Genomic DNA, 21,147 nt, shown 5'->3' with positions numbered 1-21,147 from the left:
AAGAGTAACATTCAGTGTTACAAGAACACTGAGAACGAGTGAAACAAAATTTTACTTGGTTGTTGGCAGATTGTAAAGGGCCTTACAAGCTATGGTGATGTGGATTTATACTCTGTTTATCAGGCAAAGGGGAAATCAGTGAAGATTTGAGTGCGTGGGAATAGCAGTATTGAACAGTGTCATAATCTAGCTGTGCTGTGCTGTGCTAAGTTGCTTCAATCATGTCCAACTCTCTGTGACCCTATGGACCTTAGCCCGCCAGGCTTCTCTGTCCATGGGCTTCTGCAGGCAATTATACTGGAGTAGGTTGCCATGCCTTCCTACATGAGATCTACCCAACCCAAGGATTGAACCTGAGTCTCATGTCTCCTGCATTGGCAAGCAGGTTCTTTACCGCTAGTACCACCTGGGAAGCCCTGTAATCTAGCTACAGTTTGCTAAAAATATAGTTTGAAGGTAGGGAATGTCGTGGGAACAGGTAAGATAATAATACTATGGCATTAATAATGGTGAATGATTATTCCAGAATGTGTTATAGGAAACACAGGTTACAACCTGTGATTAATAGATTGTGAAATCAATTTAGTTGGTCGGTCAAGCATTTTTTTAAAAACAAAATAGAATAGAAATAATAAATTTTATTGTATTTAGTAAGAGAGGCATTGTTTTATGAATCTTCTGTTTCAATTTTTAATCTATATATGTATTTTGTTACATATTTATGGAGCTGTGATACGAGACATTTCTTACTGTGAATTGTGGTCAATGTAGAGAAATTCTTACTAGAGGGTGTATTCATAGAAAGCCTGTCTTCATAGCAATAGCTGATAGTGCTCTATGAATTTGCTGTAAGCAGGAGTATGAGAAACTCTTCAGTCACATTGTGTGTGAGGCAATCACTCTGTATCTGAAATAGTCACTGACTAAAGTATCTGTCACTTACTCTGCCATTTCTTTTAGGAACATGATAGTGAACACACAGTTTGACCAGCAGACTATAGTTTTTGAATACTTTGTGAAAATTTTCAGATGATCTCTGGCATTTTTGAAAATAATCAAATGCCTTTGATTATTAATAGTTTTCAACAAGGAAGAAGTTCACCCCTTATGAGACATTTGCCAACATCTGGTGATATTTTCAGTTAACATAATTTGGACGGGATGGAGAGAAGTGTGTTTCAGATGTCTAGAAGGCAGAGGTCAGGGATGCTGCTAAAATTTTACAATGCACAGGGTAGCCTCTCAAAACAAAGAATTATCTAGTCCAGAATGTCAGGAGTGCTAAAGTTGAAAAATCCTGCTTCAGAGTGACCCAAATTCAGTTCAGTTCAGTTCAGTCGCTCAGTTGTGTCTGACTTTTTGTGACCCCATGGACTGTAGCATGCCAGGCTTCCCTGTCGATCACAAGCTGCCAGAGCCTACTCAAACTCATGCCCGTCGAGTTGGTAATACCATCCAACCATCTCATCCTCTATCATCCCCTTCTCCTCCCGCCTTCAGTTTTTCCCAGCATCAGGGTCTTTTCCAACGAGTTATTTCTTCGCATCAGGTGGCTAAAGTATTGGAGTTTCAGCTTCAGCATCAGTCCTTTCAATGAATATTCAGGACTGATTTCCTTTAGGATGGACTGGTTGGATCTCCTTGCAGTCCAGGGGACTCTCAAGAGTCATCTCCAACACCACAGTTCAAAAGCATCAATACATCAGTGCTTAGCTTTCTTTATAGTCCAATTCTCATTCTATACATGACTACTGGAAAAAACATAGCTTTGACTAGACAGACCTTTTTTGGCAAAGTAATGTCTCTGCTTTTTGATATGCTGTCTAGGTTGGTCATAGCTTTTCTTCCAAGGAGCAAGCGTCTTTTAATTTCATGGCTGCAGTCACCATCTGCAGTGATTATGGAGCCCCCCAAAATAAAGTCTTTCACTGTTTCCATTATTTCCCCATCTATTTGCTATGAAGTGATGGGACTGGATGCCGTAATCTTAGTTCTCTGAATGTTGAGTTTTAAGCCAACTTTTTCACTCTTCTCTTTCATTTTCATCAAGAGGCTCTTTAGTTCTTTTTCATTTTCTGCCATAAGGGTGGTGTCATCTGCATATCTGAGGTTATTGATATTTCTCCCGTCAATCTTGATTTCAGCTTGTGCTTCATCCAGCCTGGCATTTCGCATGATGTACTCTGTATACAAGATAAATAAGCAGGGTGACAATATACAGCCTTGACATACTCCTTTCCTGATTTGGAACCAGTCTATTGTTCCATGTCCAGTTCTACTGTTACTTCTTGACTTGCATACAGATTTCTCAGGAGGCAGGTCAGGTGGTCTAGTATTGCCATCTCTGTCAGAATTTTCCAGTTTGCTATGATCGACACAGTCAAAGGCTTTGACATAGTCAGTAAAGCAGAAGTAAATGTTATTCTGGAACTCTTTTGCTTTTTTGATGATCCAATGGATGTTGGAAATTTGATCTCTGGTTCTTCTGCCTTTTCTAATCTAGCTTGAACAACTGGAAGTTCATGGTTCACGTACTGTTGAAGCCTGGCTTGGGGAATTTTGATCATTACTTTGCTAGTGTGTGAGATGAGTGCAATTGTGCAGTAGTTTGAGCGTTCTTTGGCATTGCCTTTCTTTGGGATTGGGATGAAAACTGACCTTTTCCAGTCCTGTGGCCACTGCTGAGTTTTCCAGATTTTTCGCTGGCATATCGAGTGCAGCACTTTCACAGCATCATCTTTCAGGATTTGAAATAGCTCAACTGGAATTCCATCACCTCCACTAGCTTTGTTCCTAGTGATGCTTCCTAAGGCCCACTTGACTTCACATTCCAGAATGTCTGGCTCTAGGTTGGTGATCACACTTTGTGATTATCTGGGTCATGAATACCTTTTTTGTACAGTTCTTCATGTATTCTTGCCACCTCTTCTTAATATCTTCTGCTTCTGTTCAAACTAGGTTGAGTGACCCAAACTAGTTAATTAAAAGAAATGTAATTTTTAAACAAAAGTTGAAAGAAAGATTTATTCAGTTGGCCTAACACAGATTCAATGATATTATTTGTAGAATGCTCTGATCACCAAGTTTATTATTAGATTTTAAATGATACACCAATATTTGCTTATATGTGATCCAGGATTAAATGTTTCACAAGACTATTTAGAAACACAAAGTTATAACTCTAAGGTCGTTCCTTGAATCTTAACACTAGAAATTGAAATTGTTTCTTACCACCATAATACTGAATAATTTATGTGCCTATGTATATCTTTATGTATGAAGAAGCAACTTTATCCTGAAGTGAGTTCTGAGAATTGGCAGCCAGCTGCCTAAGTGAATCACTAATTTAAAATTCTTGAGTTTCTTAATTTAAAACAGATTCGGTAGAACTCACTGAAATTTTTATACAGCTGATGATTCAATAATATAGATGATCATAAAGATACTTTGTAACAAAAGGATATGTGAAATTGATGGGTCCTAGGCAATGGCACCCCACTCCAGTACTCTTGCCTGGAAAATCCCATGGACAGAGGAGCCTGGTAGGCTGCAGTCCATGGAGTCTCGAAGAGTCAGACACGACTGAGCGACTTCACTTTCACTTTTCACTTTCATGCATTGGAGAAGGAAATGGCAACCCACTCCAGTGTTCTTGCCTGGAGAATCCCAGGAACGGCGGAGCCTGGGTGGTGGGCTGCCGTCTATGGGGTTGCACAGAGTCAAACACGACTGAAGTGACTTAGCTTAGCTTAGCTTAGGCCCTGGGCCCTAGGCCCACTGGGGATACATATTACCTACAGCTTCACTTTACTGGCTTCAGTTCTCTGAACTCTAAGTGTACTGGCCTACAGGGCTTGTAGTGTTTTCTATGCTTCAAATTCTGAGTCTAACTTATGGATTAATTTTTATGGTGAATAAATTTTAAATCTCCTTTGGATTATTTTAGGATTATTTTTATGCCTTATCAATAGCATGTGATGGGAATTATAAAATAACTCAATTGTCTAATGGCTTGGTTTATATTTGGGTTTACATGAGTAAATGATGCATAACCCTGATGTCTAACCAGTATTGTCACACAGAGTAACAGTTTCTACAAAATCATCATCTAACTCTATTAATATTATGGAATACATGAGCGTGACTCTCCTAATATCTTCATGAGACACTTATGGGTTCATTTGCTATTTCAAAGCACTTTGTTCATATCTTCTGTATGGTGGGTCATCAAAATCTGCATTTATTAAATTAGAAAAAAATACTTGGTATTTCATGGTTGCAATAGGCTATTGCCACAAGCCTTAGGAGACAATTGGCTACAGTAATACAAAGGAATAAACTTTTATACTGGAGTGAGTAGCCTATCCCTTCTTCAGCGGATCTTCCCAACCCAGGAAGACCCAGAAACAGGGTCTCCTGCATTGCAGGCGGATTCTTTACCAGTTGAGCTATCAGGGAATCCCACGTGGAAAGATAATGCTCATTAATTCTTCAACGTATTAACAAATCTTCATTTTTTTCTAGGCATTTAACCTTAACAATAATTTACAAAACTTCCCCCTGGTGGTCAAAGTGTTCAATTTTTTGTGCCATTGTTTTGGGACAGCTCATGAAGTTACTATCACATTCCCCCAAATATTTGAAACAAAAATACGTTTTTGACTAGCTAATTGCTGTCTATATTTATCAATCATGCTTTTCTGTGAATATCTGAAGGTAGGGATATTCTGTATGTGCACATGTGTGTGGGGTATGTGTGTGTCTTTATATTATCTTTATCACTGAAAAATTAAGATTTCACAGCACGCAAAGGTCAGAAGATCTCTGGCTTGATTTATCACTGTACTTTGTTTTTTAGATATAATTTTTTTAAATTAAAATCCTTCCAATGGATTTATAAATAGAAAATATGTAAAATCTCTTTGGAAAACATGGAAGAACAAGAAAAAAAAGGGGGGAAATAAGTATTTGTGAGCTCTGGAGAAATGATAAAGTTATACATGGGTTTCCTAAACTCTGAGAATTTAAAAAGTTTCTTGTTTAAGAAGACATCCCTAACAAAGACATCCTAAAAATGTTATGGATTATCCTCAAAATTTGCATTGCTTCTCTTCTATACTCTAGCTCACTGACTTAAAAAGCCCAGTATCTCTATTGTATTTTTCAAACCAGGCTAAACTGGCTCACTACCTTATAAATTTAAATCCTTTACAAATTGGCCATGGGATTTTGGTTGATTAAAGTGATTTGGAAATAAATCATGTCATTTAATTTCACTTCATTGTACTACAACCACAAAATATATGGATTCTCATGCATGTATGACCTGCATACAGCTCTCAGTGTTTAAGTTGTATAGCGCATTAGAGGCCTGTTTTTGAAGCAATCCAGTTTCGGTAATAAGTCACTTTTGTGTAGACTCCAGGTTTGTTCCTCTGACCACAGTTATCTCCCCAGCTCACGATTCCAATGAGATACCAGGTATCTTTAAAGTCCTTTCCAACTAAAGGTCCCCCAGAATCACCCTGAAAAGAAAAAAAGAGAAAGAAAATGAATTAAATATGAAACTCATTACTTAAGATATTTTGATGAACCACATATTTTATTATTAGGAAGTATATTTATAGACTACCAACTGTAGGATAATTCATTGAAACATGGGTTTTAGTAATTATAAAAGCCTTAAAGTTCAATTTCCACATTTAAAAATTATTTTTCAGTTTTATAGATGTATAATTCATGAATAAAATCATATATATTTAAAGTGTATATTGTGATAATTTGACATATATACTTTGTGAAATGATTACCATGATCAGGTTAATTAACACATCCATCACCTCACATAGTTACTTGGTGTGTATGTGTGCATGTGTGTGTGGTGAGAGTGCTTAAGGTCTACTCTTAGCAGATTTCAAGTATACAACACAGAAAGTCAAGCTGTGATTTTTTTTTTCCCCTGACTCCAAGTAGGGTGCCTGGGCTTCCGTTTTATCAGATGAACCAAACCCCTCCCCATGAACCCTAGTAGCCATCCTTGTATTCCTGCTTCCATTGTGCCTGAGTCCCTTCCTTGATGATATCCCCAACTTTTTTATGACTAGAACTGCCTAGAGCTGCCTTATTATGCACTGTGCAGTCACAAGGCAGGAATCTTACCTGTGCTCCCCAATGCAGTGAAAGCTCTTTATTTTATGACTACCACTCTATCCAGAGACTTACCACTAATCTCACCATTCGCCTAGATTCCCATGTCCTCTGTGTTTCAGTCACCACCTTACACTTGTCTGTCATAGCATGAACCTCTCTCTGGAATCCCTGAATGCTAGCTGCCTCCCTGCACACTCTTAGCCTAGATGTGTACCAGATTCTGCTGTGGCCCAACCCATGTGCTGCACAACTCCCTGCTGGTTTTCTGACAGAGGTTGTCTATGCTGTGTAATCTGTGGGACTCTGGGCAGAGTTTTCTGCCACCTGATGACAATACAATTCCCATCATTTCACCATATGGAATCACCTCCTTGGAGTTTTCAAGAACCCCCACATGTTCTTGTAAACACTTATAAAGCAAGTGCCTACAGGATGAAACGTGTTACAAATGCATTTGTCCGAAAATATACATGCAGGACAGATGCTGGACAAGAGGAGGGCCCTGGAAAGGGGACTAGATACAACTTGACCTAATCCGCCTCACCATTAACTGCTTCTCACTTCTCATCCTCCTTAGGCTGAGACACAACAGATTACTTGCAGTTGCCTCAAATATGAATTGTATTTCACACCTTCATAATATGGCTGTGCTTTATCTCTTTTCTATAATATTCTCTGCTTATTCTATAACCAGCTAAATGTTCTTTATCTTTTAGGCCTCATTGAAGCATTATCTCTCTCATATTTGTTCCAAAGATGTTCCCTTCAAGCTAAAAATATGTATTCTCCACATCTGAAACTAACATTGTATTGTAAATCAACTATACTTTAAATAAAAAATTGTTCTCTATTATATAACTTATTACATCATAGTTTATTGTTCATGATTATTTCTTTTCTAGATGTTAGCTCTTTAAGGAAAGAGACTCTGCTTTATGAAACTCTGGATTTCTGATATTAAAATTAAATTTTATTGGTTAGTTTGATAACATCAAGGAAGCTTTTTGGTTATTTTGTTTTGCTTAATTTGTTTGTTTTGCTTAATAAAACATTAAAATGTTTGTATTTGAAATTAGCATTTATAAATTTTTGCATGGACATAATCTCTGTATTTTACTAATATAAAAAGCATAGAATATTTTTGAGCCAGATAAAATATTTTTGAGTTAATGGCATCAAAATAATCTCTCTCCACCTACCCTGCAGGCATCATATATTCCTTCCAGATATCCAGCACACATCATTCCAAATTTTATATCACTGCCATACACATGTGGCTGCTTGCACACATCATCACTTATGATTTTCAGTCTGGCTTCTCGAAGATCATTTTGGGATTCCCCTTAAGGAAAAGCAAAGTAATTTTAGTGTTTACAACCAGTATTCTTAGCTAGAATGAAGTGCAGACCTTTTTATTTCAAACTAAAGTTGTCAATCCTAAAGGAAATCAATCCTGAATATTCACTGGAAGGACTGATGCGGAAGCTGAAGCTCCAATACTTTGGCCACCTGATGCAAAGAGCCGACTTATTAGAAAGGACCCTGATGCTGGGAAAGATAGAAGGCCAGAGGAGAAGGGGATGACAGAGGATGAGATGGTTGAATGGCATCACTGATTCAATGGTCAAGAGTTTGAGCAAGCTCTGGGAAATGGTGAAAGACAGGGAAGCCTGGCACATTGCAGTCCGTGGGTTCGCAACGAGTTGGATATGACAGAGTGTCTGAACAACAACAAAAATTGTCAAACAAGATGAAGTTAATGTAAGCAGTTCTTAAGGAAATAAGTTCTACTTATTCTCTGGCAAATGTAAATGAAAATTGTCCTTATCTCATTTTAAAATACCTATACTAGCAAAGAAAACATTTTGTTTCCTTTTTGTACCTTTACTTAAAAACAATCAGTTTGTATATTTAGGAAGGTATTTATTTTTTTAATAAGTTTATATTTGTAGATTGTTCCCAGAAACTTTGTAGGCCTAGACAGTTTTGGCCTGATAAAATAACTATATATCTTTATTTTATCCTTTATATTTTATGGGGAACTCTCACACACATAATGACAGGTAAAGGCAATGATTTCATTATGTATTATAATTTTGGAACCTCAGGTCATAAACTAGAGCCTGAGTTATAGAAACCGATACTAATGCAGAAGACAACTATTTATGATAGAAACCAATAATATAACAAGTATTCGGGGGTTCTTTGTATCAGCCACATGCTGGTTGGGAAACTGACCCTGCAGTAGACAAAATTCTACTATGATCCCCAAGATTCCTAAGTGATGTCTTTTCCCCTAGGTCTAAGTGGGACCTGTGAATATAATGGATGTCATTCTCATGATTAGGTTATATTCTGTGACACAGGTGAGGGAATATTGAAGATTAATTAAGATGTAGTCAGCTTGATATTGAGTTCATCAAAACGGAAATTATTCAAGGTGGGCCTGACTGAATCAGATAAGCCCTTTTAAAAGGGGTTTAGGCCTTCTGCTGAAGCTCCAATACTTTGGCCACCTGATGTGAAGAACTGACTCACTGGAAAAGGCCCTGATGCTGAGAAAGATTGAAGGCAGGAGGAGAAGGGGATGACAGAGGATGAGATAGTTGGGTGGCATCATGAACTCAATGGACCTGAGTTTGAGCAAGCTCCAGGAGTTGCTGATGGATAGGGAAGCCTGGAGTGCTGCAGTCCAAGGGGCCATAAAGAGTTGGACATGACTGAGCGACTGAAATGAACTGAACTAGGCTTTCCCTGAGTTCAGAGACTTTTTCCCAATAGTGTTGGAGAAGCAAGCTGCCATAAACTCTGTAGGTGCAAGAAACTAAATTCCATCAACAACCAGTGAGCTTGGAAAAGAGTCATAGATGAGACCTCAACCCCAGCCAATACTTTGATTGCTAATGAGACGTTGAAATGAGATGCCAGCTATGCTATGTCTGGATTTCTGACCCATAGAAACTGTGAAATCATAAATGCATTTTCTTTCAAGTTGTTAAATTTGTGGCAATTTGTTACACAGCAGTAGAAAACTGATCAGATCAGTCGCTCAGTCATGTCCGACTCTTTGTGACCCCATGAATCGCAGCACGCCAGGCCTCCCTGTCCATCACCAACTCCCGGAGTTCACAGAGACTCACGTCCATTGAGTCAGCGATGCCATCCAGCCATCTCATCCTCTGTCGTCCCCTTCTCCTCCTGCCCCTAATCCCTCCCAGCATCAGAGTCTTTTCCAATGAGTCAACTCTTCACATTAGGTGGCCAAAGTACTGGAGTTTCAGCTTTAGCATCATTCCTTCCAAAGAAACCCCAGGGCTGATCTCCTTCAGAAACTAATAATGGACACTAATTTCTGTAGAATGTCAATTCAGGATTTTTTCTGGACAGGTATTTGCTAAAATGTTTAAAAATGCTCAAGATATTCTGTTCTTTGAGTACAACTAGTGTAATTTTTTTTTGGCTATTACATTACCAATTAAAAATAATTCATGCCCAGTGCTGGGAAAGGTAAGATGAAATGCACAGTGTAGGTGACAGTATAAATTCATAGCTTTTTAATAAAACTCATTGGCAAGGAGTTATAAAAAGTTTAGCCTACAAATCCTGTACATCCCTCAACTATTTCTCAACTACTGTGAGAATGCTTAATGACATTTCCCAGAAAGTATTGCTCTTTTTTCAAGGAATCAGTTTTTAAATTCAATTTTCTCCATTTTTTCATTTTTATTATATTCATTGCCACTCTTATATTATTGCCTTCCTCGTATTTATTTTAGGTTTATTTTCTCTTCTTTTCTAGTGTCTTAAAAGGAGAGCTTTCTTATTTTATAATACATGCATTTTGCTATGTTTCCCTGTCTCTGTACTGTTTTAGCTGCATCCTGTATTCATTTCATTCTATTAATACTTATAATTATCTTCAAGATTTCCTCTTTTACCTATGGATTATTTAGAAGTGTGTTGTTTAATTTTTAAGCATTTAGAGATTTTTCTATTATCTCTCTGTTACTGGTTTTTAGTTTGATTGCATTATCATCAGAGACCGTACTATATATGATTTCCATTCTTTTAAGTTTGTCAGAGAATGTTTTATAGACCTAGATATAGTCTATCTTGGCGAATGTTCCATTGGTGCTTTAAAAAAGTAGGTATCCTGTTGCTAATTATAGTGTTCTACATAAATTAGATTGTATTGCTACTCAAAAACTATTATGGCAGATATATTTCTGTGCCAACCTGAGACTCCAGGTCAGAAATGATTTCTTTCCATCAAGCCAAAGGGAATCTGAAATGCTCCTCTCATCAAACGAAGAATGCAACTCTATCTTAGGAGAAGATCCATTAGAGAGAGAGAAGACATATTGTTGTCAGGCTTACAGCTCCCTGGGCTTGTTAAGGTATGGGTAATAATTTCTGTGATTGGAAATATAACCTTAAAGAAACCACATGGGACATCTGGAGAAAAATCTAAAGACCATCAAGCCCATCATCAACCACATTAGTGAAAGGTATTCCTGGTTCCTTTGTGAATAATAAGTGAAGAATAAGAATTAATGATTTATTCTTTAGAGTTTATTGTATATCAATAAATTGTATAGAGCTCTGTGAATGAATTTTTTCTTTCTCAAAAAGTCCTTTCTTATCTTCTCAAGCCTAGAGTCAAAGAAACCCTGTTGCTGTTGTTATATGTATGCGCCTGGACCAAATTTTAGAATCCAGAGTATGTCTGAGTATGTTTTGAAAACCTTAAAACATGAAGCCAATTTTATTTTTTAGGAGATTGTTAGTATATCAAGTTAAATCATTTTAGAGAGGTCAGTGGAAACTTTATTTTCAGAGATGATTTGTCTCTATACAGTATTCTTACCCCAAATCACTCTTAATTAGCCTCTTTAGTTCTGAAGCAGATTTTGCTGCAACTGGAGATTATAGCTGAGCAAAGGAAACATTTTTGAGGTGACTGAGAAAAGTGATACTAAGTGAAGGAGCAAACTAAGGGGAAGGGCAGTGAAAAAGAGAGGAGGCTCACAGAGGTGAGGCTCAAAGTGAAGGCGTCAGAGTGAAGGTGGGCATGAGTATTTTAGCATATATAGTGTATACCTGGCATTGCATAGGTAATGGTACATAGAGATAGACTTTAGTGTTTCTGAGGGAACCTTCTTTCCCTTTATATCTTCCTTGAAGCCTTTCCTGTTGGAGCTCTTTCCCTCATTACCCGTGATTCTGACCAAGCTGCCAATCACATATCTACCTTTATTTCTGTAGTCGTAAGAGTGAGAATTGAGTCAACCAGTCAGTCTGGTACCCCTGGACACAAGCTGGGCCAAAAGAGACCTTTTCTGGGGTTAACATAGATTCTGGCAAAGGGAGAGACGTGTTCTTCCCTGACATCAGCTAGGTGAAGATGTACACGCTGAGCTGCTGTTGGCCACCCTCACCACTATGTGGCGCTAGAATTCCTTGTAATGAATGTGACCTGGGGAAAACCGAGCCAACCCGTGGAAAAACTCAGCGATTCAGAGCCTGATGACATCACACAAACTCCTGAATTCACATGTACCTGAAGTCAGACTCATCTCACCTCTTAATTCCAAATTACAAAGGCCAAATTTGCCATATTATTATTATTTTTTACTTTAGTTAATTTGGATTGAGCTTCTGTCACTTGCAAAAACAAGAGCCCTGATCCAAACTGTGTGGGAAAGTCTGACAGGATATTACTGATGGACATTAAATAACACTGCCATAAATAGAGCTTAGAGCTCCGTGATTCGTTTTTAGATATCCACCACCATAAAAAAGTGCTCCAAATCCTGTGATATAGACAGTTGAATTTGGTTGGAAGGACGCAGAGGCTTCTGGCAAACAAATTCGTCGGATGTCATCAGTAAAGGTGACTCTGGGAGAGAACTGCACAACAGCAATGTCGTACTCTCTTGCTGGGGAGCGGTACCTCTCATGGACGATAATTCTTTTGATGTTTCTTTTCATTAATGGAGGGTTGATTTTTGTTCCAAAGCTAACAGTCCACTGATGTGGGTTTGCTTTACTGGAAAAGTTTAGATATTATCAGAATATATGAATTGCATAACAATAATTGCATGTAGGCTAATAAAAAAGAAAATTCCACCCTAATACACTTGGATTCAATGATAGCTTTCTTTGACCATATAGTCTACCGCTACTATTTTGAAAGATAAAATATATACAAAGAGCATCTTCGAGCTGGAATCCAGTACAGAATTATTGAATTTTAGAGCTGTAAAGCCTATAAAAGTTGTTCATTCATTTCTTCAGTAAATATTTATTGATCATCTACATGTCGAACCTTATTTGAAGTGCCAGGAATAAAGTGGTGAGCAAGTCAGAAAAGCCCCTGCTGGTGGGTACATTTGATTCCAGGGAAGGAAAAAGAGCAAAATGAATGAATAGATCAATAACTTAGAGCATCGATAAGGACTATAAATAGGGCAGTGGACATGGCACTTGGGTTGAGACATGGTTGATGAGCAGTCAGCTATGGGAAGATGGGATAAGTTTTCAGGCAAATATCCCAAGAACAGACTGGCTGCAGTTCAGGAAACAAAGGAAGAATGATGGGAAATGAGGTTGGTGAGGTAGGCAGGGGCCAGATTTTAGAGTGTTTTGTACATCAATCAAAAGATGCTTGCTCCTTGGAAGAAAAGCTATGACAAACATAGACAGCATATTAAAAAGCAGAGACATCACTTTGCCAACAAAGGTTCAGATAATCAAAGCTATAGTTTTTCCAATAGTCATGTATGGATGTGAGAGTTGGATCATAAGAAAGGTTGAGTGTGGAAGAACTGATGCTTTAAAATTGTGGTGCTGGGGAAGACTCTTGAGAGTCCCCTGGATTGCAAGAAGATCAAACCAGTCAATCCCAAAGGAAATCAACCCTGAATATTCATTGGAAGGACTGATGCTGAAACTGAAGCTCCAAGACTTTGGCCACTTGATGCGAACAGACGGCTCACTGGAAAAGACCTTGATGTTGGGAAAGATTGAGGGCAGGGAGAGAAGGGGGCAACAGAGGGTGAGATGGTTGTATGGCATCAATGACTCAATGGACATGAGTTTGAGTAAACTCTGGGAGATAGCTAAGGACAGGGAAGCCTGGCATGCTGCAGTCTATGGGGTTGCAAAGAGTAGAACATAGCAACTGAATGACAACAAATAGGTCTTGAATAAAGTTCTTAAATTTTATTCAAATAATATGGGAATTTACTGGATGATTTTAACTGAGAGTAATGTACTCTTATTTGCATGAAAAATTACATTGGTTCTTTCCAGAGACTAGACGATTAGAAGGTAAGAGTGGGTTAGGTAAAGCTGTCAGAGGTCCTATGAGAGATGATTGTGAGTGACTTCTAGCTTGTGGGCTTGAGAAGCTGGTGGATCATGGCACATGTAGGGATTGGAAAGATCATCTAGTAATGAAAGGTCATCTAGTAAAGGCTTTGTTTTATACTTAAGGAAAATAGAGCCTAGATGTTTTAAATTATATGCCTAGTATCACATGTCTGTTTGACTCTCTCTGTTCTTTATTGGATACCATCTCCCAGTAAAATCTATTATTAATAATAAGATTAAAGTTCCTTGGCAACTAACCACCTCCTTGCCTGCCTCCTGAGAAATCTGTGTGCAGGTTAAGAAGCAACAGTTAGAACCGGACATGGAACAACAGACTGGTTCCAAATTGGAAAAGGAGTATGTCAAGGCTGTATATTGTCACCCTGCTTATTTAACTTATATGCAGAGTGCATCATGTGAAATGCCAGGCTGAATGAAGCACAAGCTGGAATCAAGATTGCTGGGAGAAATATCAATAACCTCAGATATGCAGATGACACCATCCTTATGGCAGAAAGTGAAGAAGAACTAAAGAGCCTCTTGATGAAAGTGAAAGAGGAGAGTGAAAAAGCTGGCTTAAAACTCAACATTCAGAAAACTTAAGATCATGGCATCTGGTCCCATCACTTCATGGCAAATAGATGGGGAAACAATGGAAACAGTGAGAGACTTTATTTTCTTGGGTTCCCAAATCACTGCAGATGGTGAGTGCAGCCATGAATTTAAAAGACACTTGCTCCTTGGAAGAGAAACTATGACCAACCTAGAGAGCAAAAAAGATCCATCTAGTCAAGGCTATGGTGTTTCCAGTAGTCAAGTATGGATGTGAGAGTTGGACCATAAAGAAAGGTGAGTGCCGAAGACTTGATGCTTTTGAACTGTGGTGTTGGAGGAGACTCTTGAGAGTCCCTTGGACTGCAAGGAGATCAAACCAGTCAATCCTAAAGGAAATCAGTCCTGACTATTAATTGGAAGGACTGATATTGAAGCTGAAGCTCCAATACTTTGGCCACCTGATGCAAAGAATTGACTCCCTAGAAAAGATCCTGCCTGATGCTGGGAAAGATTGAAGGAGGAGAAGGGGATGACAGAGGATGAGATGGTTGGATGGCATCACCGACTTGATGGATATGAGTTTGAGCAAGCTCCAGGAGTTGGTGATGGACAGGAAAGCCTGGAATGCTACAGTCCATGGGGTCTCAAAGAGTCAGATATGACTGAGCGTCTGAACTGAACTGACTAATGTTCCTTAACTAATTAACTGAACTATTAATAACATCATTGAAGAGGAATAGGCAAAGATACAGATGCTGTGCATATAGATACTTGTTTATCCACCTAATTATTTCTTTTTTAAAAAATGATTGAATTATATTTGATGTATAATATTTTGGGCTTCCCTGGTGGCTCAGACAGTAAAGAAATCTGCCTGCAATGTGGGAGACCTGGGTTTGATCCCTGGGTTGGGAGGATCCCCTGGAGGAGGGTATGGTAATTCCCAGTATTCTTGCCTGGAGACTCCCCATGGACAGAGGAACCTGGCGGGCTGTAGAGAGTCAGACACAACTAAACGACTTTTACTCACTCAAAATGTTTTAGGTATGCATCAAATGATTCAGCTTATGTATATTCTTTTTTCAGATTCTTTTACACTGTACGTTATTACAAGTCATTGAATATAGCTCTTTGTGCTACACAGTAGGTCTTTGTTGTTTATCTATTTTATATAGGGTAGTGAGTATCTATTAATACCAAAGTCTTAATTTATCCCTCCCCACTTTTCCTCTTTGATAACTGTAGGTTTGTTTTGTATGTCTGTGAGTCTGCTTCTGTTTTGTAAATAAGTTCATCTGTATCTTTTTAAAGATTTCACATATAAGTGACATCATATGATATTTGTCTTTCTCTGACTTACTTTGCTTAGTATGATAATCTCTAGGTCCATCTCTGTTGCTGCAAATGTCATTATTTCATTCTTTTTTTTATGGCTGAATACTGGTCCATTGTCCATATATACTACATCTTTTTTATCCACTCCTCTGTTGACAGACATTTAGGTTGCTTCCGTGTCTTGGCACTACTGTAAGTAGTGTTGCAATGAACATGGGTGTGTGTATCTTTTAGAATTAGGGTTTTCTCTGGATATATGCCCAGGAGTGGGATTGCTAAATCATGTGGCAACTCAATTTTTAGTTTTTTTTTTTTAAAGGAACTTCCATAGTGTTTTTCATACTGACTGCACCAATTTACATTTTCACCACCAGGATAGTGACTCGGAGAAGGCAATGGCAACCCACTCCACTATTATTGCCCGGAAAATCCCATGGGCAGAGGAGCCTGGTAGGCTGCAGTCCATGGGGTCGCGAAGAGTCGGACACGACTGAAGCGACTTAGCAGCAGCAGCAGCAGCAGCAGGATTGTGACTACTCCTCCTAGGAACTTTCCAAATAAGTTCAAGTACAACACTATACTTTAGAAAAAGACGTGAAAGATGCTTTCCTTATTTTCCCTCAGCAATACTTGGGGATGTTGATTATTACTCAGAAGACAATAAAACTCAGATGGTTTTTTAAGTAGTAGTAACATCAATCACTTACTTCTTAAAGCAGTGTGCTGCAGTAACAAGCCAAGTATTACTAATCAAGGTGGCCCCACACTGATGTATTTTATTATGCTGAAGAGAAGCTTGCCAAGGCCAGGCAGCCTTGCCTGCGATCTCTCCGGACATTATTCTGTTGCTTACTAATGGAGCAACTCGTTTACCACAACCTGAAAGAGATGCGATTATTAAATTATGAGAAATGTCTCTATAACTCTTGATACAGAGAAATTAGTAGAGTGCTGCAGTGCAATGTTTGCATCAGTCATTATATAAACATGTACAATATTAATATCCGCCTTCTCATTGATGTTTTGCTCACTCCCTTATTTATAGAATGGATATATATTGCCCACTGAAGCTACATAAGTCTGAGAAGTATCGACACACCACAAAGTGTATGTCTTGAGGACTTGCGGTGTCAATTATCCAGATGTTCTGGGAGCTCCTACTAAGATTATTGTTTCCTAGTTTTAGGTGATCCCACCCTGTTATTTTGACATAAAAGTCCTCACCAGAAGAACTGATCAGAGAAGTAACTGCCAATTCCTTGGAACTCCTTCTCTCATACATTTATCTGAGTGACTAGTTCCTCAAGTGGCATGGTTAATGCATCATGACCAGTCTCTTGCTCTTTAGGATGGAGGACTCTGTATTTCCACATAAATATCACATTCACTGTAGGTGGGGATAAATAAGTACTCTATTATGTGGGTCAGATCAGAGATTAGTTTGCTGCTTAGGATTCCTGCTAAGAATGAAGCCTGTTTAAAGCATGCTGCTAATAAATAAAATATGGTAGGTTCAATTTTTATTCCAAAAAATTAGGTATCAAAGAGGAAATTCACTTTACTGGTACTGAAGACACTGCTACTGTGGCCAGTCATTTAGAAATCCCCATCACTGCCATCTCTAGTTTAGACTACTGTTCTTCTCACCTGGAGGACTGCAACAGCTTCCCTGATCATCTCCTTGCCTCCAGTGTTGCTCCTCCAATCCATTCTCCACCCTGGAACCCGAGTGGCCTTTCTGTTGTGTCTAAAACCCTTTGGTGACTTTTCATTCCAGATAAAGTTGAAATGTTTCAGCATGATTCTGGTCCTTGATGACTATTAATCACACCCCTTTCTCATGTCCCCAACCCCCAATCCTGTATTACAGTCACACTGACATTTTTCATTTATAAGAAGTGATCATATTCTTGCTTTTCTAGAGACATTTTTACATACTATTCTCCCTGCCCAGGACATTCATCCCACTTATCACTTGATTTGTGTGGTCCTTCCTTTCTCCTGTCTCAAGGATTACTTTCAGACCCCACAAGACCAAGTCAGGTTAGCTGACTCTGTGATTGACTTTCCTGCACTATCTCTGTCATAGCATTTATCACACTGTTTTAACATTTCCTGATTTATTTATGTCTTCCTCTAAATTCAAACCCTTAATTTTAGAGGAGGAATCATGTCTTAGTGACACTTGTATTCACTTTCTGGCACTTGGTAGATTTTAAAAGGATATTTATTGAATGAATGAATAAAAATATATAGTATATTTGCAAGACAGATGAAAATGAATGAACACCTTTGCTCAAAGTCATCACCACTTTTAAAAAATTCTTTCAAACTTTAGACCACAGTGATATGAAGCAAGGGATGATATGAAGTGAGTGAGTAGAGCTGCTGTCAACCATGAAGGCGAGTATGATCAGGAAATTGTATAGACAATCACAAGTAAAGGGGTCTATCTCTTTTCCATTTATCATTTTCTCATTATTTTACTTCTCAGTAGACAGCATAATTAGTAGCATTTAAAAATTATCAAGGCAAGTCCATTTATTCCAAATCAGAAATATAAAATTTCTTCAAATTGCTCCTAGATTTCCACCATGTAAAATATTTTTATTGAAGATGACAAAAAAGGTTGGTTTTAGAGTTAGGAAAAAAAAAAGTATTTTCATTAGTTACACAATTGTTATTCTCTCCAAAAGAAAATGTGGAACATGAGTGGGAAATTATGAGCTAATATTTGAAGATATTATCCTTTCTGAGATGGAAATGGAACTTGTGTTTTTAAGCTAACTAGACTTACATGCTTGGACAGTTAGCTTCCCTGTTGATGAGCTCATTGCTGAAAAACAAGATAGAACAAAGAATGATAATTTGATATTCTCCTAGTTAGTCTCAATGACCAGAAATTATCAGAGAATACTCATCATATATTGAGTACAGAAATTTGAGCATATGGATGAGTCAGGAAAACAGCTGATATAACAGGATATATGTATGGTTTTGGTAGAGATTTATAGGCAATCTCTAGGCTTCCCTGGTGGCTTGGATGGTAAAGAATTCTCCTGCTCTGTGGGAGATCTGGGTTCAATCCCTGGGTTGGGAAGATCCCCTGGAGGAGGGCCTGGCAACCCAGTCCAGTATTCTTGCCTGGAGAGTCCCCATGGACAGAGGAGCCTGGTGGGCTACAGTCCATGGGGTTGCAAAGAGTTGGACATGACTGAGTGACTAAGCACTGCACATATAGGCAATAAGCAGTGAGTGATTAAGGCTCAAATATGCATAATCAAAACCCACAAATCATTCGTAGTAATACAGAACTGTGGCTTTCCAATGGCTTAGGATAAATCTTTGGATTTTACTTAAGTATATAGAGAAAGTAGGGAAAGAGGGAACAACTGATGGAGTCTTTAGGTTCAAACTTAGCCTCAACTAGAACAAGTCTGCTTTTATCTCTTCTGTTTAAGATTTCACGTAAGCCTTTCTTTGGTGCAAGGGTTTAAGGATGAAAAAAAAAATAACTTTGAAAACTACCACAGAAAGTATATTTAAAATACTTCTAAAACACAGTTCTTAAATTATCAAAATATTCCCCTGCCTGAGGAATAAACTACTATATATTGTTATCAAACACCTGCTGGATACTGGTAGAGGCTAATTATTGGACAGAATCTAAGATAAAATTCTGTCATTTCCAACAAAGTTGGTAACCTGATAAAGGAAATACAAACATTTAAAATTAAGTTGATGAATGGTTGCATGAAAAGTGGGATGGTTTTCAAAATAAAAGTGCTTAATAGGTAGAATGAGGATGGATGGTTTTACTTATTTCTACCAGTGCTGTGTGTCTCAGACTCATATTCTCTACATTTAACTTCCCATTATGCACAATAAGAATGTTTCTTTCCACTTACCTTCTATAAATTTCACTTGGGAAACTAATGATGATGAACTATACAAAGTGGGAGCTCTTGAGAATATCCAATAAACTCATAAAAGGCATGACTAAATCATTAGATAGTGAAGAATCAGTTGCTCAGTACAGATCCTCAGTCTTTATTTATAGAAGAAACTCAATTTTTGGTCAAATGTAGTTTTAAGGTAGTAAATTTCTTGTTTTATTTTTTAAAATTATAAGCATACTTTGGAGATTTTGTGGGTTCAGTTTGAGACCACTGCAATAGGCAAATATCACAATAAGGCAAGTCAAAATATTTTTTGTTTCCAAGTGCATTTAAAAGTTTATGTTTACACCATTCTGTAGTCCATTAAGTGTGCATTATGTCTTAAAAAACAATATACATACCTTAATTAAAAAGTACTTTACTGCTAAAGCATGCTAACTATCATCTGACACAGAATTGCCACAAACCTTCAATTTGTAAAAACACAGCATCTGTGAAGTGCAATAAAGTGAAGTGAAATAAAATGAGGTATTTGAATATGCCCCATGTTAGTAATGCATTAAATGGTATAAATTTAGAATTCTTCAGTTAGAGCTTCTTCTGCTTAGTTTGAGCAAGATGCAACTCAGTCCTTTCCAGGAATGAGACCAGGGTACATGTAATAGTTGGGAGTTTCATTGGATTTTTGAGGAAAGAATTTAAGACAGAATGATTATACCTGGAGGTAAACTGCCCATATACAAGTGACTGACTATTGCAAATTACCAAGTTTGACAAAATGGTTTTACTTTCTATGTTTAGGAGTGAAAAAAAACACTAACACCTTAGTTTTGAACATGACCCTCTAACACACTTCTGAGTTGACAGTAATCGTATTCAGGGCTGAACACGCTACAAGTAACACGGTAAGGACTGGGGCCCACATCAACAGCCCATGGGTGATGAGCAGCTCTTCCACAGCCATGGCATTTGCAATTCAAAGGAGTCGATATTAGTTTTGTTCTGACATCACATCACAGGAAGGGCGCACACCGCACAGTTATTTGTCAAACCAAAACACAGATTCTTGCCAGATTATGGATAAATCTGGGGCTGCAAGGTTATTTCTAGATTTTGTCTAGAATTTCTGCAATTTTCCATTCATTTGAAATCCCCCAAATTAAGTATTGCTGGAGAGCAGTTTTTTTGTCTACAAGGATTGCCTTAGGATTCTAATCAGTTTTCTACCAAGTGAGCCTTTCCTAAGTACTAGTAAGTGCTGCTCTTTTCACATTTGGAAATTTGGAAACATTCGGCTTTCTAGATTTTTCTACCACCAATTATTTGCATTAATGTTTTCAGGTTTCCAAGGCATATGCACAATTTTCTAGCTTTCTAATAGCCTATATGTTCAATATTATATTTTCTGTTTCCTTGTATATATTCTTTTTTTTTTAAGTTACTAACATTTCTTTTTTTTTTTTTTTTACTTTACAGTATTGTATTGGTTTTGCCATACATCAACATGAATCTGCCACGGGTGTACATGTGTTCCCCTTCCTGAACACCCCTCCCACCTCTTGATATTTCTGTGACTTCAGGAAGAACAAATATTATATTTGCAAGATTATAGGTGAGAAAGTGGAGGAAAAGGCATGGTAGCCCTTTGGTGGACTTCGTAAATACAAGTCCTTTACAGAACTTGGGTAGTCCTGTAGTGACTCAGTAGAGTTAGAATCAGGTAACTCTCAAATCAGGTTCTTCATCAGCACGTCCTGCCCTTTAATGTACTATAGATATTAAAACAGACTACAGGTCACAAGCTGACCTATAAGAGACAAAAAGCCCAGATACC

General features: G+C 38.0%; 1 protein-coding gene across 2 annotated transcripts in view; it reads right to left on the bottom strand.

Moving 5' to 3' along the window:
* Nucleotides 1–4,575: 4,575 nt before the first annotated feature.
* TMPRSS11A (transmembrane serine protease 11A) overlaps nt 4,576–21,147 on the bottom strand; it is a 54,321-nt gene continuing 37,749 nt past the window's right edge. Inside the window, exons 6-10 of one of the 2 annotated variants that reach the window (XM_006079835.4) lie at nt 18,212–18,250; nt 16,122–16,293; nt 11,940–12,199; nt 7,350–7,492; nt 4,576–5,525 (exon numbers count right to left, since the gene is read on the bottom strand). In XM_006079835.4, coding sequence (XP_006079897.1) covers nt 5,364–5,525; nt 7,350–7,492; nt 11,940–12,199; nt 16,122–16,293; nt 18,212–18,250 — 776 coding nt within the window. In that variant the 3' untranslated portion in view covers nt 4,576–5,363. The remainder of the gene's footprint in view (nt 5,526–7,349; nt 7,493–11,939; nt 12,200–16,121; nt 16,294–18,211; nt 18,251–21,147) is intronic. The other variant, XM_006079836.4, reaches the window with a different exon arrangement.

The sequence above is a fragment of the Bubalus bubalis genome, chromosome 7 (genome assembly GCF_019923935.1).
Source record: "Bubalus bubalis isolate 160015118507 breed Murrah chromosome 7, NDDB_SH_1, whole genome shotgun sequence".
Classification (NCBI taxonomy): Eukaryota; Metazoa; Chordata; class Mammalia; order Artiodactyla; family Bovidae; genus Bubalus; species Bubalus bubalis.
The sequence above is the reverse complement of the archived record's forward strand: the minus strand, read 5'-3'. Positions and strand labels throughout refer to the sequence as shown.